Raw genomic sequence first — 24175 nt, forward strand, 5'->3', positions numbered from 1 at the left:
AGCAATTGTAAGCATGCTGTTCCTATGCGAGTTGTGAAAGTGTTACTTTGTCTACGTGGTCCAAGATTACTTCTATGATCCTTTTAGTCAGGGCTTTCGTCGTCTTGAGCATCGAGTGCTGTGATTTGATATTAGAAAAGTACTCGAGACGACAAACCATAATCAACCCTAATTTCCACGCAGGACAGTCTAGCTTACACTTGATCATCGGTGCGAGTTTTTCATTTGTGTATTATCTCAAATATTATTTACTAAATTGATATACACTGTCTAGTGGGTGTTTTACATGTTGCGTATTTAATTTTATTGTTGCTCGACACTATTTGTTTTCGTAATTGTAACAGAGTTTTATCGATCTGTAGATAAGAATTCATTGTGGTGTACAATGTTCTTAATAAACGGACGAAGACTAATTCATGGTTTTTATTTAAATACCCATAATTATATACTAATATCATCATAATAAGGTCTACTGTGCTCACAAATAATCAAAAAATACACTACATTGTCCTATTACGTCATCACTATACACAAACAAACTTTCTTTTAATTATGCAAGGGGTTAGGAAGGATCAAGGGGAAAAATAAAAACAAATTGACAAAACCTTCACCATATATTTATTAATAAAGACAATCTAAAAGATCACGTAATAGTCATTGTCTTAAAAAATTAGTTACCCTAATAAATTTATCAATATATATAATAGAGTTTTATTTTATTACTTATTGTTTCAAGGATATGCGAAGTTGTGAGAAGTCGCCCAGCGGGAGTGGGAGCGGACTCGATTAGTCGTTGTTCTTACGAATCATCACATTGATCGAATATAACAATGAATCTATCCATACGTAATACATACATCTTCCAATGAATACCTATGTCAATGTTTCATCTACATGCTTAACTTTTGACTAACGTGTCTACGCGAAGAATTGTGCTAATCTAAAAAGGTGTCTACAAATTTACTCCATAGTATTTCAAAGAGTTTGTAATTTACAGAACGTTCAAAATCACAACACAGAGTGTAATATCAATTATCGTGCGCTGGCACGGGCCGTTACCGCCTACAATATATTACAAGTAGAGTACGTATTAGGTACGCAAGTACATCGAAGTGAAGGGGCGCCGACACTCTTTATCCGATACAAAATTAGAAGAATATAATATCCATTTAGACTTACAAATATTAATACTATAGTAACATTTGACATATCATTAAATGTTGACACAAATACAGAAGTACTTACACATAGCCTACATGCCGCAGCGGCGGGACTACAGGGGGGACTAAGGTCGGGCACTAAGCGAACGTAACCTGACTGGACTAACATACATGTATTTATATTACTCTTCAAAAGTCGCTGTATCCTTTGGTTGGAATTCATTACGATTACGGTATTAGATTTCTCTTAAATGTTACATTTTCATACAATTGACTCGTAGTTATTGTAGTTACAGTTTGAACATACTGTCACTATCCTTGATAAACCACATATTATTGGGGCAGGCTTGTTTGAATTTTTCTTATTTTGCCTGATAGTTGATCACTAACACGAGATAAAGAAAAACAACACAATATCTTAGATAATGAAGTTCGATCCACGCAATATTAATTCTGACTGGACAGAATTACTCGTGGATCTAAAATAAATGCAATTTCCAGTGCTTTTCTTTTAAATAAGACGAAAATAAATTAATAAACAGTACAAAAATTAAATTGTAAGGCACTTCTATATTTAAGTTGAATATAGATTGTTCAATCGACGTTCTTACGTTATAATTTAACACTTAGCATTTGAGTGCGATTTTAATAAGAATACAGCAGATACCCTAATGAGTCAAGCGCGGCGCGGGCGCGGCGCGATCTAACACCGAACACTCGCTATTTGGTTAAAGTAACGGGTATAATTGTAAAGCTATACCCTGACTAGTATGACGTTTGGCACATGGAATGGGTTAGTGACAATGAATACTAACAGTAAACGATAAATTAATTAACAACGTAAAATAATCACTACATTTGGCAAACGTAAAATACGGCAAGAGAATTTCGAGTGTACCTTCAGTCTTAATAGCTAAGAGTATTGTTAAAAATAATTTCTGGATGGACTTGTCTTTCTTTAATCAATTGTAAATTTATGAAATAGAGCTACATATTTCCAGGAATAAAGTTAATTTGAAAAAATATTAATATTTACACAATAGTTAAGTTATTATGACTAAAGTTTATATTATGAAAATAAGTACGCTCTGAAAGTAGACAAATAAATAATAAGCGATCTATATACGTAGAGCTAGTCGTATAATTGAAACGTATTATACGCGTGCCTTGTCTTGGAGATGAGCATTCACACTGATACAATCTCTCCAGACGAAGCACTAAATATAGATTGTGATCAAACTTCACTCACTATAAGTTCGTTAAGATCAATTCTGAAACTATGTTATAAAATGGCACGTTTGAATGTTCTTAAACGTTAACTGGGGTTTATAAATTGAAGCCTCGCCTTTACCTTAAATAATGATAGTTACAATTTTCTCTAACACATATTAATTTAATATATTTTCACCTAAATACTGCATAATTAATCAAGTTACAATAGAAATAGTTTGGCTAATTTTGGCATCGAGTTAAAAATTAGGAATATAAACGTTAGAAAATTTGTCTACAATGTTAAGATAGAACACAACCAAATAATCACACGAGTTAGTGATGTATATTATAGCATTTTAACTCTGTATTACCTAGCAGATAGCCTGCGGAGAGGCTCCGTACATTGGCAGAAGTCTGTTCAGGTACTCATGGAAGGAAAACGAATCGTGTATTTGAAAATAGCTCTCAGAAGAATAAAATACAATATAATATATTTCAATAGTTTTTTCAAATCTGTCAATACCTCGACACACTCAAGATGGGCTTTTTAGTTTGGAGTCTTTCTAGTCTGTACGCAAGTATGGTAAAGGTCGATCAACAGACAATAACGACTTTTTGGATTTGCATAATAATGAATGATCTTAGTGCGTCGAGATATTCACTACAATAATTCCTTTATTCCTCAATTCAAGATACATAATACTGTAAGCGTCAAACGCTCTCATAATTGTTATTTTAATGTTAATCTAAAGAGGGATAGTTAATAATATTAAACGATAAAGATTATTTTCTTATTAACATGTCTTTTACAAGGAATACTGCTCCAAAATTAAAATAGAAGTGTTGTACTTCGGAAGACGATAACAGAGTCGATTAAGAAAGATCACAACCACGAAATCTTGATACTTGAGTGAGAGATGCGTATATTTAACTTTGGCAGCAGTGTCCGCGATTGTCGTCCCAGAACCGCGTCTGCTTAAGTACAAATTCCAATAACAGTTTTTCCTTGTCTATCTATTCGATTTTCGAAAGAGATAGGAAAGAAGCCTCAGTGGGACACGGTCCTGAGACGAAGAATATACAGAACACCCTTAAATATAAATAGTTGCTATAGTACACTTGAGCAAATATTATTGCCCAATTGGTAAGTAACTTTCACTAAACAGAGACAGATTCAATAAACCATACATTTATCACAACACGTAGGTACAAGTTATACATTTAATTCAAGTGCATAGAAAATAATGTACATTCAAAAATTAACTATATTTCAAGTATCAAATAATAACGTATTCAAGAACAATCAACAAGGAACTAGATAATAATATTACCAACATAATATATAGAATATTTGAGCATTTCAATAATATTTGTGTAAAAAAATATTATCCCTCCGTTTTGTTATTCATACACTTTGGCCCGTATTATTAAACGACTCGCAAATACGGATCTACACTGAAGAATATCCAAGCCTGTGGTTGGCCAAAATATTTCAATTCAGAAAGTCACAGGGTCATTATACCGAGTTTTGGGCGTCTCGTTTCATAATACAGGCCTATGAATGCATTTGGGACCAAGTTGGTAACTTGACAAATAATACATTCATACTTATTCGTTGTGTAATATTTTTTAGCTAATTTATACATTAAGACTTAATTTAAAACAAATGTAAGGTACAGCCAGGGCATCAGGGACTTTTGGATCCAAGATTTTAGATTAGCAACGTGGTTTTAAAACATTTGAGCGTTGCCCTAAAAATAGATGTACGAATAAGTAAATGTCTTTTAGTTAGATCTATCCAGGGTTATTTAGTTCTGTGTTTCAGAAACATGGGCCCCGCTATGTCCCTCGAATCCGTCCCTGTCCTTCGAAGCCTGAGGCTTGACCCCAGCATTCTAAACGCACGAGTTTGTCTATATTTCGCTAAGTTCGTCCAACAGAATCAACATGGATTATGTGACTAGTAGGTACAGACGCACATAGTTATAAAAGTGAAATATAAAGATTGAAAATGGAATTTGCCAAAATGATTTTCCAGATTTTCTGCTATACTTTAACGTCAACAGCTGTAGTATAATAGTTGCTACTCAGTGAAATGTAGAGTTTTTCTTTTGGCAAATTCCATTTTAACTTACGCAATTCCGAGGTGCGCATAAATTTGTCTAATAAGACTAGAAAATGTAAACAGAAAACAAAAATAGTATGTAACAATAATGAGCAAACAAGCAAATGTAATATGAGCTGGGCTCGCGAATAAATAAAAACGAGGTAGTGTAGTTACTACACGATTTATGTATCACACGTAATTATAGTTTGTAATACTAGATCAATATCGATGGCCAGCCACCGGCCTGAAACGCCACAACTCCTGTTCGACCTGCTACATTACTATTTATGTGATTTGACTATCCGATAACTTAGACAGATCTGTAACTCTCTTATGTTTAAAGAAATAAAGCGACATCATAAAAATATATTAAGTATACTGAAGGCACTCTGAAAATAGATTTTATAAGTAGGCACATTTAAGTGTGACAGTGATAACAAGTTATAATTTATTTATAATAGATTTGCGTTAAGTATTTGTTAATATTAATTCGATGTCTTGAAGAACGAAATATTTGAATAGTTGGTGCACCCGAAATCAGAAGTCCAAGTAAAATTTCGCACTAAATCAAGTTAGATACTTTATATATTAGAGTTTAAATGTTGATTTCGATCAAAAAGTTACTTGGCCCCAGTTCATATGAGAGGTCGCTGGATGCTGGTGGCGAGGCCGCGGCCCCGGCCGGCCATCGACGCGCGTTAACAACGAACTACACTTTATGTACAACATCACACTTGCAAGTCACATTAAGAAGTCTGTCATATAAAAACTTTACGAACACCTACCTATTTTATCAATCGTTATACAAAATATCTTTATGCGCTCTCTTCAAGCTTAGCATTATGAGAATTTGGAAATAATTAATATATATTTTTTATTTAAGATTTATCCGAAAGCTAACTCTTCTAGCTACTAGTCACTACGTCACTCTAGGGCCCCTTTAGTCTAGACTTTATAATAGTAAATGCTTATACGATTCAGCATTCGGTCCGAGTGCGAGCGAGTTTGTAAGGCTGGGGTTTGGTCGCGCGCGGCCCCAGCGAGCGTCACGCGAATCACTATCGGTATAATGACATGACGACTGTGCAATGTGCATTTGTTACGTATTTCTTTTGCAGATCATTTCAGTTCACACATAGAGAAAAAATATGGCACTTATCAATGTAACACCAACTTAGACGCTATGTACTATAATAAACATGAAGCATTTATATGCACGTGTTACTTAAAATGAATCGATAAGTAACAAATTCAGAGTCGTAGATGTTTTCGTTTGATTATGTGGACTGTGGCTACCACAGATGCTGAGCATTGGTCTGACTCTCGCTAAGTTAGTGCTGGGAGAGCGCATTGCTCATTTTAGTGCGCAAATTGAGTATACGCGAGCTTAGTGCGCGGTGGTCGAGCGTATAGTGCGCGGTTGAGTAAACAACCGATGAGTTTAGCGCGCGTTTGAGCAGATACGGACGAGTTTAGTGCGTGGCTGAGCGAACAACCGTCGGGCTTAGTGCGCGGTTGAGCTAGCAGCCGTGTTGGCGAGTTTAGTGAGCGTGGTCGGGCCGAGCCAGCGGCGGTCTCGTGCGACCTTTTCATAAGGCTTTCCTAGCTTGGCCCTTGTCGGCGGCGTCGAGAGGCCGGTGCGACTTCATGTGTGCGCTACGACTTTTAACTTTGTTAAATACTCTGAAACATAACAGGGATTTACTATTAATTATGCAAATAAATACCAAAATAAAAACAAGCGAACACAAACCCATGTGAAACAAGCAGAAATCCGCCATAGCGAAGCGTGAAGCGTTAGTAACTAATATACATACATCGTGATACACAAAACATTTCAATCGTTAACCCTAGTTATAGTAGATAATAAATAAAATATTCTATGTGTATTGTACGCTCGGTTTCCTAAGCGATGGACATTAATTTATCGTCTTATTTCGATAAAAAATACATTATTTTATTTCATATTTACATCGATGTTAAATTTCAAAGTCTATCTTTATTAAGCGTGGCGTAATCGTACTTAGGCTTGAATAAATAAGCGTTGTAAATAATATAAGAAATACTTTGCTTGTAAATAATTAGCTTAAACGTATTAAGTTACAAAAGACTCAATAAAGAATACCATTAAAACAGACGTTACGCCACGTTGAACAGACATTATTAGCTATTCGTTATAAACAGTTATTTAAAGTCGAATTTACGTAAACATTAACTTGACAGCAATCAACATCGAATAACACTGAGCCGGGCACCGCCCAGCACCTACGGGGATAAAGGGAACCGCGACAGTGACGCCACGGGTGGGTAACAGAGTGCACTGAGCCGGTGCGATACATTAAAACTTAACTTCGATTCACATTGTTAGACTACTAAGCTGCGTACACTTATCCCTTAACTTAAGCATGCACGAAGGCAATTTAGGTGAAACCTATCCTATAGCATTGCGAGTAATGGCCGGTTTCTAATGCTTACAATTTTTATATTAAAGGTATCTCACGAAATTTATAAACTATTGTAATTAGGCGATTGTGTGAGACGTAAGACACTGTGGGGCTATAGATAGTTTAAAACCGAATTTGTATTCTAGACATTGTAAAAGAACCCACCACCATCATTCAATACCACAAATCCTGTGTAAAATAAGCAAGTTCCACGTAAATTGCGTTGCGTTCGCTTTGAGGAAGCAAAGTGTGCCTCGGCGTTTGGCACTTACTTCCCGCAGATCTTGCAAGGGAACTCCTCTCCGTCGTAGGTGGGAGACGACGCGGCCCCCGAAGGCCCCTGGGCTACGGACCCCGGCCCCAACCCCTGGCCTGCCGGACCCTGGGGCGGAGAAGGCGGTTAGATCACTCCTCGAGTTTGAACACAAAGTGCTGGAGCCCACTGGAGGCGTTGCTTACGTGTGCGTCCACGGTCCAGCTCCGCAGGTACAGCGTCTTGTAATCTTTGGTCACCTTTTTCCAGAAGTAGTAGAATTGCACGCATTGCTTCGAGTCTTTTGTTCTCACCTGAAAATAAGGAGGAATGTCATCAGTAACTACTTTATTCCTTGTATTCTCGAGTTAAAAATCGGATAGATGCGCAGCGTAGATTTTGTCGCCATTTGTCTGTAGGTAGCACTCGCGGCCTCGTAGCACTGTTACTATTCGTAGTAGTTGCGCGAAACTATAGAGTCCTTGTCCTTGTCGTAGTGGCCTAGCCTGGTCAGAAAAGCCTCGACATCGTAGCGTGCCGTAGCATTCAAGACCTCGTAGCACTGTTCTTATTCGTAGCATTCACCAGTTGCGCGATCCTGTAGAAGTCCTTGTCGTAGTGCCTCAGGCCAGCTAAGAAGGCCTCGACTTCGTGACGTGTCGTAACATTCGCGCCCTCGTAGCACTGTTCTTATTGGTAGCAGTCACGTTCGGCGTGCCGTAGTATTCGTGACCTCTTAGCATCGTTACTATTTGTAGCACTTATTCGTAGCACTCACCAGTTCTGCGATCCTGTAGAAGTCCTTGTCGTAGTGCCCCAGCCCAGCTAAGAAGGCCTCGACCTCGTAGCACTGTTCTTATTCGTAGCAGTCACAGTACTCACCAGTTGCGCGATGCTGTAGAAGTCCTTGTCGTAGTGACCCAGCCCAGCTAAGAAAGCCTCGACATCGTAGCGTACAATAGCATTCGCGAACTCGTAGCACTGTTCTTATTCGTAGCACTCACCAGTTGCGCGATCCTGTAGAAGTCCTTGTCGTAGTGCCCCAGCCCAGCTAAGAAGGCCTCGACCTCGTCGGGCGCCCAGCGCGCGTCGTGCTGGTCCTGCGCGGCCGGGCGCGACATCAGGCGCAGCGTGGCCGCGCGGATGTCGCCGCCGCACTCGCCGAGTGTTTGCAGCGCGAACTCGCGCGTGTGCCCGCCCACCGGCATCGCTGCGCACATCGCTAGCTCCATGAACATGCGAACTGGAGGCAAAAAGGTGAACGTGACTAAAGGAATAGAAAATGACAGTTTAAGTTTCAGGCAAACATAGAGTTGGGAAAGGGAGTTGTGACCTCGCAGATACTACCTAACTTCTTACTATACTTAATAGGTATTACCTAAGTATATTTAGATCAATAGAAATCAAAATTCGAATCCCAACCAGTTCTTGTAAGTTCTTCTATCATATCTTGGTCTACAGGATCAAAATTCCACGTACATGGCCCTCTAATGAGGCCTACGTGGCTCCTCCAAGTGGGATAGCACGTCGGTGTCTGATGATAGACCTGAAGGAACTTCTTCTTCGTCGGTACACTCTTGGCAGGGTGGTCGTAGACACCTAGTTTGGTGGTAAGTTTTACAATCCGTCGCCATTCCTCCCGCGTATCAGCCTTTCTTGTACACTCGTGGAGTGGACTTCCGAGTGGGGTTTTGACCTGAAGGATCACTGACCTTCGTTGTCATCAAGGCAGTCGTTAACGCGGTCGCCGCACAGCGCGGGATGGCGGCCTGACGCGCGCGCCCCGCGTTGATCTGCGGAGGCCGAGGCTCCTCCAAGTGGGAGAGCACGTCACTGTCTGATAATAGACCTGGTGGAACACTGACCTTCGTTGTCATCAAGGTAGTCGTTAACGCGGTCGCCGCACAGCGCGGGATAGCGGCCTGATGCGCGCGCCCCACGTTGATCTGCGGAGGCCGAGGCTCCTCGCAAGTGAGAGATTACGTCGCTGTCTGATGGTAGACTAGAGACCTGGTGGAACACTGACCTTCGTTGTCATCCAGGCAGTCGTTAATGCCGGGGTCCCAGAGCAGCTGCTCGGGCGCGCGGTGCAGGTCGACGCGGTCGCCGCACAGCGCCGGGATGTTGGCCTGGTGCGCGCGCCCCACGTTGATCTGCGGCGGCCGAGGCTCGTCTAAATGGAACAGCACGTCGCTGTCTGATGATAGACTAGAGACCTGGAGGAATACTGACCTTCGTTGTCATCCAGGCAATCGTTAATGCTAAGGTCCCAGAGCAGCTGCTCGGGCGCGCGGTGCCGCGCCGGGTTGTCGACCTGGTGCGCGCGCCCTACACTGATCTGCGGTGGTCGAGGCTCCTCCAAGTAGGATAGCACGTCGGTGTCTAATAGACTAGAGACCTGGTGGAACACTGACCTTCGTTGTCATCCAGGCAATCGTTAATGCCGGGGTCCCAGAGCAGCTGCTCGGGCGCGCGGTGCAGGTCGACGCGGTCGCCGCACAGCGCCGGGATGTCGGCCTGATGCGCGCGTCCCACGTTGATCTGAGGCTGCCGAGGCTCCTCTAAATGGGACAGCACATCGTTGTCTGATGATAGACCTGAAGCAAATAAACGAGGTGTAACTTGAGCGTCAGTATTGGCCTTAATGTCCATTTGTAAGGGAGAGTTGCTGTATGATGATTTTAACCACTGTATCTCTTGCATAGTCAGTCAGGGTCTGCCAGTGAAAATATCTAATAGGCTATCAGGATCATTACCAGAAGTTAACTCGTAATCTTCTTGGTAAGCAAATATTGATATCGAGGCTTTTCTTCTGGATGCTAAAATAAACGGTAGGTATCAATAATGCTTGGTCTTCTCCTCTGCTAGAACTCCGTGCGCTTCTAGTTGATCTTCGTTTAATGTAGTACTGTCTTCTCACCTGCTAGCTCCACCAGTAGTCCAGAGCCCTCCCTATCCGGTGGCAGGATGGGCTGCGGCACGTAGTGGGAATGCGTGCGGCGCATACGCGAACGGTAGGGCCCGGCGGGTGACGCGCGCCGCTTGCGCCTCTGAGGCGATGCAGGAACGCTGCTGGGGCTTAGGAACACTGCTGGTACTGTGTCGCGACCTTCCACACACACCTGGTGGAAATTATTAGTGTAGGTAGGTTGACTAGGTAGACAAAGAAAAGATGACAATAGCTTTATAGCAACGTATTTAAATGGATGGAACTTACTTGTAAAGATGTATCGTGCTGCCACTGATCCATTGACGATACAGTAGAGGTGATACGTTGATGCCGCCTCAAAGGTCGCTGGTGCGAGAAGTCTCGTGGGCTACTGGATAGTAGAGGATCTTCAGAGTTCAGCATTATGCGGCGAGGCGTAGGAGATGGTTCTAAAGTGTATGCGTCTAGCGACCGACATTCTTCGGGGAGCACTTCTTCTAACGCTTCTTCAACCTGGAAATTAATTTATAGTTTAGATGTGTGTATACTTTTTGAAACGCTTTGGGTAAAGAGCATTGATATGTTGCTTACTTCTTCTTGACTAGACATAGTCGCTGTGAAAAATGCGGCTGATAACGGTGACGAAGCCCGAGGCGCTGAATGAGCTGGTGAGTGAGCATCGTGGGAGGCAGGTGGCGTTGGGTATGCAAAGCCTGGTGAAGGCTCAGGTGCCGAATACGTTCCTCCAGGTGAGGCGGCTGTATACGCCAATCCCGGAGAGTCCCCTGTAGAGTATGATAATCCTGGCGAATTTGCCGTATATCCAATTCCCGGAGATGGAACCGGTGATCCTCCATGGCAAGCTCCAAAATCAGCCAAAGATTCTGGAAGAGGCGAATTTAACACGGCCGCCAACCGTCGACTCGATGGGAACGGGACTGGCGATCGTTCTCTTATCGACGCCGCTACTGTCGCGTAGTCTTCTAGTGAGGCCAGTTCTTCTAGCTGCTCAGGTGTAGTCGCAAATTGGAAGGCTTCTTCATTTAGAGCGGGCGAAAAGTAGCCATCGTCTGAATTGAATGACACTCCGAATAGTTCTGGTCGGAAGGTGAATTCTTGTTGCGGTGATGATTGTCCAGGATCTGAAGCTGATCTTTTGACGACCTGTGAAAAGAGAGGTTGGTTAATGATTATAATGTGGTTCTTGGTATGAATCGAATTGGTGTGTGATACTAACCTTTGTGTTGCCTTTCTTGAGGAGTTCGATGAGGGTGGAGTCCCTGGCGATGCTTGCAGCGTTGGCGACGGTGACGACTGGTGGTGCACGGGGGGACACGAACTGCGCCGAGCTTGGCGTGGTCGCTGGTGAAGCGGGCGAGGCTGACGTGCGTATGGTGGACAGAGGTGGCGGCGCTGGCGTTACAAAACTGGCGCGGGACACTACAGTGTCTGTATTCGTACCTGAAAAGATGCCAAGTACATATAAGAAAAAAACATGCTATAATAAAGCATAGGTACACTAATTTGAAGTGCGCTCAGTTGTATAATTACTTGTGGAAGGCGTGGAAGTTGCTGTGGCACCTCTGCGGCTGATGATCTTTTCTTCTATGAGCGCCCTCACTGATACTGAAGCGGTTTGTAAAGGCGGGCCTGTTGATTCTTTCTTATCCAATTTTTTGCTGTCCGAGTCCTATAAAAACAATTTAATCGATTATTCTTATGTAGAGTCGACAGCACATAAAACATTTTCATCTGTTACAACTTCATAAGAGTTACTTAAGTGCTGTCGCCATCGTCCAGTACCTCTAGTAGGAAAAACTTTCGAGTTCGTTTCGTTGCGTATTCAAAGTGTCATCGAAAAATTTTGTATGAAAAATTAAACAGCGCCCCCTAGGGCGGCTATAATATAGGGGGCGCTGTTTAATTTTTCATACAAAATTTTTCGATGACACTTTGAATACGCAACGAAACGAACTCGAAAGTTTTTCCTACTAGAGGTACAGACTATAAAATGTTCATTACCTTTTTGAAATAACCGCCATGTAGCCTCATATGTCCATTGAGAGCTGGTATGTTTTTGAACTTGCGATGGCACAGATTGCATTCCACTGGCTTGACATCAGCTCGGCTGGAGCCCGACGCCGCGCCGCTCGCCGCTCCGCTGCCCGCGCCGCTCGTACTCGCGCCGCTGCTCTTGTGACTCCCCTGCTGCGCCTGTGGAAATTTACGATGACTTCACAAAAGTTCAAAAGACTTAGAAAACCTATTACGTACTTCGTAATTTCAAGGTATAAATTTTGGATCTTCAGTGGCTCGTTAATATTCCAAGTTAATTAATGGATTTTGATGGACTTCTGCTAATCTCCGCCAGTTTAAGAGGAAATTAGTAATTATAGGCCAATTTAGTGTACGTTAATAAGTAGGCTGATGTATTGCGTTTGGTTCCATGGCTGTGAAACTGTATTGAAAAACGAGTGCGTTATTGGTGTGAATTTCGCACAAAGCCTAAATGTAGAGCAGTGAAGTTACTCATTCATGTAGAATTTTAATTAGTTGCGGATTTCCGTCGCACCGCGGCGCGAGTGTGACGCGGCTGGCCGGTTAATTATGCAACATAAAATGTTCTATCACTGGCCCATTATAAAAATATAACGCGGTTCAGCGCTGCAGCGTGCATGCATTGAGTTTTAATGCGAAAATGTTTTTGGAATACGTGAAATTATTCTAGGTGTTTAAAAGTGGTTTGCTTTCAAAATGTTACTTTGAGAATTAACTAAACAGTTAGAGAAGTACGTTTGAAGAAATTTTGAGCCTCATGATGGTAGTTAAAGGACATCCCGTTTTTTCTTATGAGCAAAACATTTTACGTTTAATACAAAGGTTAAAAGTCAAAGGTATTAGCATGCGGTCAGGGGTGGCATCTTGTCAAAGCGAGTTCAAATTCAAACAATGACACTTGAGCGCTGCCCCGGGCGGCTCCGTCAACGCCGTTATACCAAAGTCGTTACTCCTGAACTCGTTGACTTTAAAGGACTTACGAGATAAACATTCCTCGGAGACTTTCAAGACTTGCCATAAATGGGCCATCATAAAGATTTTGCGGAGTTATTAATTTTTTTCTTCTGTTGAACGCTGCGCGGCGAAGCTATTCCAGTTTAGCATAAAAGGAATGTACGAAATTGGATAGCTGCTTGTTAGAGCTTTTAATATTTTTTGGCAAATTGCTAGTTTGTGTACTTATTATCTCAAAAATGTTTCAAACTACTATTAGGGTTATGTGAAACCAAAATGAAAATTGGCTATCTTCAGTACACGCATGTACACATCTATATTACGTGTTCATTCGCGGAGATAAGCGTTTTTTTGTCGCTTGACTAATACGGCACATGTTAAAACTGGGTCGGGCGTGTAATTTATTTGATTCAGTTTTTCGCGAGCGCCAGCCCTAACGGTGCCATTAGGGCGCTCGTTAGTTTAACGCGCGGTGGGCGCGCAGATGTAGAGCGCGGCTGTGCGGCGTTTTTGCCATACATCATCCAAATACAACAGGGTGCCCAACATTTTTCGGTTGGAACCCGCTTGCCTAAGGAATGTGCGTTGAATCCGAGCTTTTATGAGCCCGACAAAATCTCTGTAATGTTTACATTGCTAAATGTTTGAATTAAAGGCTGCAGAATAGACAGTGGGATGCTGTAAGTATAATTATAAGGGCCTGTAAAACAGGATCACTATAATACCACAAGAATAGTGCGATGCGCGAGTCAATATAAGTAAGTAAATTATATCTTTAAACGTTTCGTTTGTAACATACGAACTCGAAAACTTATTCATATTTTTTAGATATTGTTTGATAAGTTCATTCATTAGGTATCACCTTATTTAAAAGATCTAGAATCTAAGCTGTAGCTTGATATCTCTACTGGACCCAGTTCAATATAAATAAGAGGAAAAGTTGCGGACATGGCCAGTAATTTAGACATATTAGTCTTAGTTCGGAATGATGTTGGGAAACATAGCTCAGTGAACAGATGCTAGTCTTTGGTCAGATCTCCTTGTTCCAATTATTTGGATTAGATAGAATGCCTACTTATACGAGTATGTTTTGGTATCGCTAACTAAACGTTATATACTCACTTAATTTATACAATTAATATTAATATTTGCAACAGCTATTCTAAGAAATATCTGTTTACATGTTTACAATTTATGGCTAGCAATCAGTAAAGTTATTTTGGTGTAACTAGTTATTTAAATTAATTCACCGCTACTACATTAGATTTTACTAAATTTCACTATGCCCTTAATCGCGCAGCTTGCAAATTAATTAACTTTTAGAGCGAACAAAAATCTTTTTATGAAAATTCGCAATAAAAACAAAAAAGAGATCGATACCTTTGGTTTCGTAAACGTTGGCGGCTGGAAAAGCTGGGTGATCCAATCCATACTAAACTCACAGATCACAACACTAGAACTAACCGTGTATGGGACACAACCATCAGTTTATGGTGTTCATCTCACGATAACCAAAGAGAGAATGCTACAAAGGATGGGATATCGCGATGACCCCTCGGCTCGCGAATCGTGAGATAAATTAAAGTGACCAGTCGATCACAAAGCGAATTCGAACTCATTTGCATACGCTATTTGGATTAAAAGATCTATTATTTCTTGAGTTTTCTGTGAACCAAAACAGATCTAGTGAATGAGATGAAGGGTGGCTCTATTGTATTGTTTTATTTCAGAGGTGTAATCGTTATGGTGAGAAAATTTATAGAAACGACTTTTTTGTACTTATTAGAATAGCTTGCATGGCGTTCATAAGTATTGTTAATTTATAATTTAATTAATTTTAAAAAATTAAGAGAATATTGTATCTCAATCTTGACTTCGTAAATTTTGCATTAAATGTATGATAATCCATACTTAGATAGACAGACAACTTATATCCGCTGTAATTGACAAATTGCTCTGAGTCATTGTATAGAGTCACTTTTTTCAGTAAAAGTAGGTATAATACCGATGTACTATGAGTATAGTACCTACTTATCTAAAATGTTCTTCATAAATGGTGCGATGCATTTACATACTCGTTAAAATATTAATGCTTTCATGTAGGTAACTGTATAAAAATGTAATCTAGGTCTTAAATGGTTTTTGTTTTCAGTCTAAAATAAATTTGAAATTAAGAACAATACATAATTCTAACGAAACCCTTTTGAAATCAGTCTAACGAATTTTTGATGTAATAGTCCTACGAATTAATATTAAACTTAACTAACAATTATAAATTATGTTTATTTTGAATAGCTACTGTCTCCAAATATTTCTGTAACAAACTGAATAAGTGTGGCGTTAAAATCAGTGGTCATTGTTCTCACCGTGAGACGAATTAAATATGTATGATTTTTGTATGTTTTACAAATGGGGTCAAGATCGGCAGGGGTCGCCACGTGGCAGGTCAGAAAGGTCAAGAGATTACCTTCAAATGGGGTGTCTGCTCCCCAGGGTGCATGATTTAATTAACATTTTTAATTACCGCTCTAAACGGATTCGTGCTTTATGTTTTCGTAGCGTCTCTAATTAAGTTGCCTGGAGAGGCGTGATGGAAAATTAAATAATGATGGGTCGCCAGATTCGCAGTTGCAATTTTGCAAATGGGAACCCATAAAATTCAAGCTACCATGCTCATTAATAGGAAAAAAACTGATCATTATTTTGATTTTTAAACGGTTGCGAAATAAAATGTCAATTACAACAATACAATTCAGATAGACAGATATATTTTCTGTTGCAATCAAAAACAAAAATATTTTATTCAATGTAGACACATATGAACGTCAAAATATAGTAAAAACAAGTTAGGCACTTTACATTCCTTATTTTTGGGCCCTACCAGCGCGCTTCGAGACAAACAATAATTATTTTATTTTATTTTCATCAAAAGTAAATTAATATTGCATGCAGGTATGAGTAGGTAAGTCCTAGTTTGTAAATACTGGCAATGAAGATTAAACTTTACTATCAACTAACACGCTTCAGTTTTGATTGCCCAATAAAAACGTTAGGAGAGTAAACGTTGCTTTTAATATTATGAGACTATCTTCTAAGTGGTATATTCCAAGAATCATCTATCACACTAATGCAAATGGTTTCATCTAAATTATTGCAGTGCTAATGACTGTAGTCCCACTATGAATCAAAGCGAGTTAGACCTACTTGCGGATTTGTGCGAATATTCGATTTAGATATCACGGTGATTCATTTCTGTTTCTTCAAATATCTTGCGACTTATTGAGAACACATAATATCAGGGTTAAATTATTTACCTAAATTACGTCATTGGTTTGCGATTCTATGACACCGCTTCTTGAAAAATACTTCAGTCTAGTCCTGAAAAGTTTACTAGTTTTCAATATGCAGGATCATTCATCATAATTAAAAGTTAGGTAGTTGGTTGAGTTTGCCAACTGTTTCAATCGACTAATAGTGCTAGTAGTGTCAATTGCCCTATTGGAAGAGAAACAAATGATTTTAATAAAGTTTAATATTACTTTATTTTCAGTTTGGCCCTAAGGTTGACTGGGGGAAAATACCGAAAGGCATTAAGTCCACCTTATGTACACTGTTTTATGTGCATTCAAGTTTAAAAAAAAAATCAAGTCGAATTTTAAATAGTCGGTTTAGAGAAATCTAAACCAGCTCCGGGAAATACTGACTGAACCTATAAATAAGCGTAGTATAACCACAGGTATAACCGTCACCATATTTAAATAATTCAATCTTAGCCATTGGTTCAAGGGTCAGAATATGGTCAGAATCAATAGTTTACTTTTAGAGTTTATCTCCACACACACGGCACGTTACTTATCCATTAATATTTCAGCCAAGAGCGACGCAGGTGCGCTGGAGGCCATCGGTAAATAAATATAACTAAGGCTGGGTTGTACCATCTTATTTTAACTTTGACAAACGTCAAAAATCTATACAAAAACACCGGTTGTCGTGACAGTTACGGTTAAAGTTAGGTGGTGCAACTCAGCCTAAGTATGTAGACTGAAATTAATTGGCATTACATATTTATGAATCTGTGACGGCCAGAAATTTTTTTTTAGGGATGAACTTTTTGTATCGGTGACTAAATTGGTAGATTATTGAGCCACACTACTACGAGTGGAACATAGACCAAAAAGAACAGTTACCAAAGTTTTACGATTCGATCACGAGTCAGTGTTATTGGTTCTTTTAAATTAAAATGGACTAGAAGCCTGGCAATGGTAAGAGCATAGAAAGAAGATCTATAAGTGGGTACTGAAACGGTATACCTAGGATATTTCATATTCAGAAAATATGGACATTTAATTAACGCTATAAAAATATTTTATTGAACATGATTTCAATATTTATAGCCTGTTAAGTTTTTAGCGCCATTTCAGATTGCGAGCTTTAATTCTTGCAGTGTATTTCACTACAACATTATACCTTCAGTTCTATCTCTCCCTATTGCTCTATCTCGTTTTGTTCCCAAGTCGATGAAGCACATGATGTCGTGCCCAGTGGGTCTAGACAAAGTGCCATTATAATCGCAAACCAGTCGAAAAGTGGTCGAAAAGCCCCTTTTTTGTATGGAATTTGACGGATTCGATTTTCGATTCGATCAAAAAGTGCGTTTTGTCTAGGGGGGCTGAGTGCCCGAGCAACTGCACGCAGGACGATTTAATGAATGCTGTTGACAACGCCACTCTTGTAGCAGAGTTTTGGGCTGACACTGTATAGGATTGTTGTCCACACTATAAGAAGAAGATTGCTCTACCAATCTCGCACAAAAAGAGACAGAAAGGCCTAAAAACATGGAACTTGCTAGAAAATTCTAAGCCTTTCCTCCGTTCTCACTCGCACGCATCCATTAATAATGTAGTGCGACAACGGAGCAGGTGCGCGCGGGCCGGTAAACGCCGCGTGCATAATTGAACGCGTGAGCCTCTATCTGCTAAGTGCGAAACGCGTTAGTGATGGATCAGTTTTTAATACATTGCCGAAAAGTTGAAGCCGAAAATATACGGCTTGCCAACCTTTGACTTAAAACCTTTGATGCCTAAAGATCCTCGCATGTGATTGCCTTTTTGGCACAAACACAACTGAACTAATAAATGAATAATGTTTAATATTTACGTGATAACTGATCTTGAAATCTGTTTTTAGGGCCAATTCTTCCTAATTAAGCTAATATGTAGGCATAGGCTTTAAAGCTCCTGCGCTTTTAGACAAGTTTATGCTTGATAAATATGTAGTTATTCTGATATAGATATCTGTTTTAAAGACCTATTTTTCTGACAAATCATCGGTTCAACTTAAAATATGTTATTTACTTATTTTTAAGTAGGTATATTATAGGCGTAGGTGTAGCTAAGCTTTGTACCTAGCATGATATACGGCAGGTTAAACCGCGGGATCTTTATAAACGAGCGCAGAGTTACGGTGAGCGATGAAAATGATAGTTTTGCGACAGGCGCGCGCCGCGTTATTAATTGTGTAGGATCACGAATATTTCACTATATTATTAGCCGGAGTACTGAAATATATTAAATTTAGTTCACACTGTTTATTGGGAAGTGAATTTAGGCTCAATAGTGTCCCGATGTTCGCAAGCGCGAAGGGTCGTAGATTTGAATCTCAGTAAGACCACGATAAGACTGTTGAATATGACCGTCGGCAAAATACACTGTAGTAAATAAAATGAGTCAATTTTATTGCAAGACGCTGATCGATGTCTTAATAAGAACTCTTAATGGCGTTCATTACAAAATAAAAACAAAAAATCCTTCTAGATTTCTACAATACGTATAGTAAACGAAACGAATATTACAGTCTCACGCACATTATTACAATAACTTTCCCTATCTCACCACAATCGGGTGGAAACGTCACGGAAAAGTAATATTCAAGTTCTCAATTTTTGGGAGTGTTCCTATAAGTAATATTGAAAAGCCCCGCGCGTATAATGTTATTTTCCATTTTTGGCAAGGAGATAACATCTGGAAAACTTTGACTTATTTCCTGCGAGGGGAAGTGCGCCGTATGAAATATTCAACCACTGACAGATGAAAAGAATCGAATTTGGCGAGGAGCTGGGCGGCACGTGGAGCTCGATGCAGACAGGGCAGTAACAAATTCTTTTGGGACGTGTTACGGTTGGCTGTTCATGGAACGAGGCTTGCTGACACTTGTATGTTTGTCTCATTTATAAATAAGTATGATTACCTTTTGGCGATATAGTCTAATAATAAACTCCCATGGGCCTCTATCTGAAATAGAACTAAAAGTTCAAGAATTTAGTCATTTAACTTATAAATCTATTCCGTAACCGTAACACCTCTTCTAAACAGTCACATTTGACACTTAATGAATTCAATTCAATAGATCCTAGACCTTGCATAAGTTCTTACATAATGTATGACATAAGTATACCTATTATTGCAAGAAAAAATACGTCGTTTAAACTTTGAGGTAAGTAGGTAGATATCAGTGTTCACTTAGGTACCGACAAAAACAGTAAAAGTATCTTATCACTTGGTATACAGTTGTCATTGGCTTACAATAGTTTCATCTACTCCCTTCCCGTAAGATTTGCCGAGTGCCTGAAGAAAATCAGGTCGCGTTGGCGCCAAATGCAATTGTGGTGCCCGCAGAATGTGCAGCATCGACTTGCGATTTGTTACGTCGCGACCCGAAGAGAACCGGGTAGAACCGGGTAGAACTAGCTTGCACCGGCCGGCGGGCTACACCCGGTAAACATGTAGCTGGGTATGTTGGCGACAATTGGCATTCTATAGTAGTAAATTGCTGGTATTCCCGGGGGCGGACTGGTATGTTCATTGCGACTTTTTGTAGCAGGAACTCGTTTTTACGGTTGACTGGTGGTAAAGTCTGCTTCTGACTTTTTACTACTCTATGCAATTATAAAAAAAAAATCAACCTAGAATATGAATTAGAAGAAAACCTGATATTTCCATGCAGCATAATTCCAAAACAGCACAGTGCGTGCAGGCCGCATCATTACGGGCAAGTGGTTTTAATTTTAGATTGGCCGGCCGAATGCGCTGTGTTAATCGAGTTTACGCTTTACGCAGCCGACTTGTGTACTCGTTAGTGAAACTAGCAATTTTTGGTTGTGCACCGTGCTAACATTTGGGTCGATTTGTTTAAAATTATTAGCCGGAGAACATTTATTAACTCGAAGTATTTTTCAATATCTTCTGAAAACTATGATTTAAATGTTCCTAATTGTAACTTACAAAAGTAATTTGTAAGTAACGAGTTAATATAGCATAGCGTAATTCGGTGGTATATTTCTTTGGAAAGAGTAGAGTGTATTTTCCATTGAAATCTATTCTAATAGTGCGTTTATATGTATGTATTACCTATGTCGAATCCAGATTGCCAAAGTTATTATTCTAATTGCAATCTATCTTCAGTGCCTTCAGTGATTCCATTCAATCGCAAATCCAAGATAATACGCGTCAATTTGGTGAAATGCATTAACAGACCGTCATTTGGTAATTAACAACTGATATCGAATTACTAATTTCCTAATTAGATTTGATATATCACGTGCTACGGCGAATGTATGTTGAGCGTGTGTTATGACATCGTAGATTGCGAGAACCTATAATAATAATTAGTGGGTAATGGGAGCTGTATCCAACGCGAGATATAGCGATGTACCACACGCTATTATTAAGTAGATGTGCTTGTCTCTACAGCGCATGATAATTATACCTCCTATTAAAGACTCGTTAACTAATTGGACGACGTAATTAAGAATTCAGGCGAATGATTGGCTGTAAGAAATTAAAGTTTGTATAATGGATGGCGAAGTCATTAATGTTTACGACGTGTAATGGCCTATTCGGAGAACTCTACAAATCGTCTGTACCACGTAAATCAAAACAAAAGTCACCTCGATTGTATGTTAAATGCAAAGTTTTGTTTTAAAACAAGCAACATCTAATTAAACCCACGCTAATTGCTTTAATTCGAAAGCACAAAAAGAGTTACATTACCACTAATTCATTCTGATGGCTGAGCGAGAGCCGCCATTGCCAACAAACATATTGTGGAATCAAATTCCCCTCACAACACAGATTACATTTCGAGTGCCTATTCGCTGTTCGCAGTAACTCAATATGAGCCGACCGAATTCAGAACAACTTTAATTAATAAACGTAATACTGTTGTAATTTTGTTCGCAAATTCACCAATACGGATTCAATAATGAAGTGGCTTAAAGCGGATTTGCCATCAAAGGCATACCGCTGTCAATATGTTGTGAACAAAACAAAACTCGGTTGTAATTATGAGCCAGTGTTTGTGCGGGGCGTTATTACTTCCTGCAGGTGACGTTAAATCAGAGGACCCGATCAAAGTGAGCGCTTTTAATAAAGCCCACCGCACTCGCAGGCTGGCGAAACGAGAGCCTCGGCGCTTATTCGTTCGCGGGAGTTTTCAACTGTAGTGTTTGGTTCTTTGGCGCCGGGAGGGGTCTGGTATGCCTGGTAGCGCGCGTCAATAGTCTGACGATGGTCTACGGGCGATTATATTATGCGTCGGTATTTCTGTGTCTGTGTGTGTATATGGTCATTGATGTCGCTGACAGTTTGAAATTTACCTCGCGGCGCTGTGACAAAAGGAAAATCAATCGGCACGCTGAGCTGGAACTAATTGTGTTAGTATGATCAAGCATTCGACTAATATGCGCTGGCGTGGCTTTATTCAATCAATGTTGGATAATGGCTAGTCAAAAGATGATTGGCCGGTCTGTCGAGTAGATACGCAATAAATTGAGGTGGATTAGTTGTCTTTTGTCAAATTTTCAGCGTAATCAGTATACAAATGTAGAGTTAAACTGTCCTGTTTGCTTTCAAATTAGCAAAGTTAAACATTTTTGCGCGTCTTCCATAAAATTATGAAAGCTTACTTTCCAGGTAAACGCTTTTGAAAAAACAAAACAACGACTCTACCTAAATTAATATTAAGAAAAACAGCAAACTTTTTTTAAAAACACTCAAAATATCAATATTACGCCTATTTTTCAATTTTCATCATAATGCGTTGCACGTATAGGCACGTTTAGCGATGTAAGGTAATTTACTCGCAACAATGAACACCGGCGTGCCATTGTGACGCGTTATTGTCGTTTTGTGCCCCGTCCCGCCCAGATCGGGGATTACTGTAACGACTGTTAGTGGTTGCGTTACGTCACGTAACTTGCGCCAAATTGCCTGCCGTGTACAGTGCGTTAATAGGGTAATACGACATGCGTAAGTAGTAATGGAAAATTAATTAGTTTTAAATAATAGCTAACAATACTTGGTTACCCGTGGAAGATAAACTCGCAACAATGAAGACAATATTTCTGTCGTTTTGTGCCCCGTCCCGCCCAGATCGGGGATTACTGTAACAACTGTTAGTGGTTGCGTTACGTCACGTAACTTGCGCCAAATTGCCTGCCGTGTACAATGCGTTAATAGGGTAATACGACATGCGTAAGTAGTAATGGAAAATTAATTAGTTTTAAATAATACCTAACAATACTTGGTTACCCGTGAAAGGCATACTCTCAACAATGAAGACAATATTTCTGTCGTTTTGTTCTTTATCTCGCTCCAGTGTGCATACCATGAGTTTACGTTAGGTGTGGTCGCTAGCGACTGCGTAAAAAAATTACATTTAAATGTATGACATATTGTGCAGCGCCCCTAGCGGCTACTTTCAAGAAATAAAACTTCATAGAGTTTTTTGACGTTCTCGCTAGCGAGCACACCTAACGTAAACTCATGGTAAGCACACTGATCTGATTACTGGACGACTGTTAGTGGTTGCGCTACGTCACGTAACTTGCGCCAAATTGCCTGCCGTGTACAGTGCGTTAATAGGGTAATACGTCGACATACGTGAGTAGTAATGGAAAATTAATAAGTTTAAAATAATTGCTATTTCTGTCGTTTTGTTCTCTGTCCCGCCCAGATCGGGGATTACTGTAACGACTGTTAGTGGTTGCGTTACGTTACCCGTGGAAGGTATATTGAAGACAATATTTCTGTTCTTTTGTGCTCCATCCCGCTTCAAATCAAAGCCTTGTCTCACGACTGTTAGTGGTTAAGTACGAGTACGTGTTACTTATGACAAATAGTCTACTCCGTTATTTTACTTACAATTAGTAGTAGTTATAGAATAACATTCTATAAATACAGACAGAATTAATACCTTTATATCAGTATAATAATTATATCAGTTTTATCGTAAGAGAATTCATATTAATTGGACGATTCCAAGTTGTTAATTAAATGTTTTTTCCATAATGATGTCTGGAAAACAGGACGTCGCTAGTTATTTATAGCAATTACACTTGTTTTTAATAGTTCTCTGACGTCATACATGACGTAGTTATAACTGGAAATATTGATTTATGTGACGTATGAGACGTTATAAGATAAGAATATTGCGTACTCGTATTTATTTATATTTGTCATTGAGGGTGAAAGCAAAAATACAAATGTGACCTCAATCTTTACAACTGGGGTCTTTACGATCGAGCATCTACTGCGCCTAAGAATTATTGTAATTAGACCCCATTTGAACTGGGAACCCTCAATAGGAGCCGTTGAAGCGATGGCCATTCTAGACGTGTTTAGTCCGCTTTATTTTCGCACAGGTCAGTTATTTAGCATAATACTAGTCCCACAATGGGGCCGGTTGTCATAGAGCTCTCCCTTCGATCAGGGGCGCGACAGGTGCACGGCCAGTCCCACGATGGACCGCGGTTCGCGACTTCGGACCCTCTACCAAGGAGCTCACTAACGATCATCGGATTATCATAGACGATCGATATGCTAGTTTTAATCTAAAGTTAGTTTTTGTCGTTGGTTACTCAACTACAACTGCTTGAAAACTTGCGATGTTTGGAACTGCTTGAAATCATTTGAATGAATAAAAGTTTTTCAGGTCAAGAAGGTAGCCTCATTTTGAATATGCATTTTTTCAGATAAATACCTAATTTCCCTTCAGGAACAT

At 39.9% G+C, this 24175-nt stretch overlaps 1 protein-coding gene and 1 long non-coding RNA gene across 4 annotated transcripts; both read right to left on the reverse strand.

Moving 5' to 3' along the window:
• Window positions 1-595: 595 nt before the first annotated feature.
• Window positions 596-7794, reverse strand: LOC135080551 (uncharacterized). Of its 3 annotated transcripts, none has more exons than XR_010259037.1 (3): window positions 7762-7794; window positions 7383-7490; window positions 596-7305 (listed from the first exon to the last, which is right to left on the reverse strand). It is a non-coding gene; the product is annotated as an uncharacterized LOC135080551 (long non-coding RNA). The 3 variants fall into 3 exon arrangements; XR_010259036.1 differs by having other exon boundaries at window positions 596-6162; window positions 7196-7490; XR_010259035.1 differs by having other exon boundaries at window positions 596-7490.
• Window positions 7795-10360: 2566 nt separating this feature from the next.
• LOC135080859 (uncharacterized) lies at window positions 10361-11617 on the reverse strand. The gene is made up of 4 exons (XM_063975587.1): window positions 11605-11617; window positions 11343-11566; window positions 10697-11269; window positions 10361-10618 (listed from the first exon to the last, which is right to left on the reverse strand). Exons 1-4 carry the CDS (start codon window positions 11615-11617, stop codon window positions 10361-10363), a joined length of 1068 nt encoding a protein of 355 aa, XP_063831657.1.
• Between the last annotated feature and the right edge of the window lie 12558 nt (window positions 11618-24175).

The sequence above is a fragment of the Ostrinia nubilalis genome, chromosome 18 (assembly GCF_963855985.1).
Source record: "Ostrinia nubilalis chromosome 18, ilOstNubi1.1, whole genome shotgun sequence".
In the NCBI taxonomy this organism is placed as follows: Eukaryota; Metazoa; Arthropoda; class Insecta; order Lepidoptera; family Crambidae; genus Ostrinia; species Ostrinia nubilalis.

Coding starts and splice junctions, on each gene's coding strand:
- LOC135080859 (XM_063975587.1), bottom strand. Junction 11,270..11,342: donor TCAAGAAAGGCAACACAAAG/GTTAGTATCACA, acceptor CTCTTTTCACAG/GTCGTCAAAAGATCAGCTTC. Junction 10,619..10,696: donor CTATGTCTAGTCAAGAAGAA/GTAAGCAACATA, acceptor ATTAATTTCCAG/GTTGAAGAAGCGTTAGAAGA.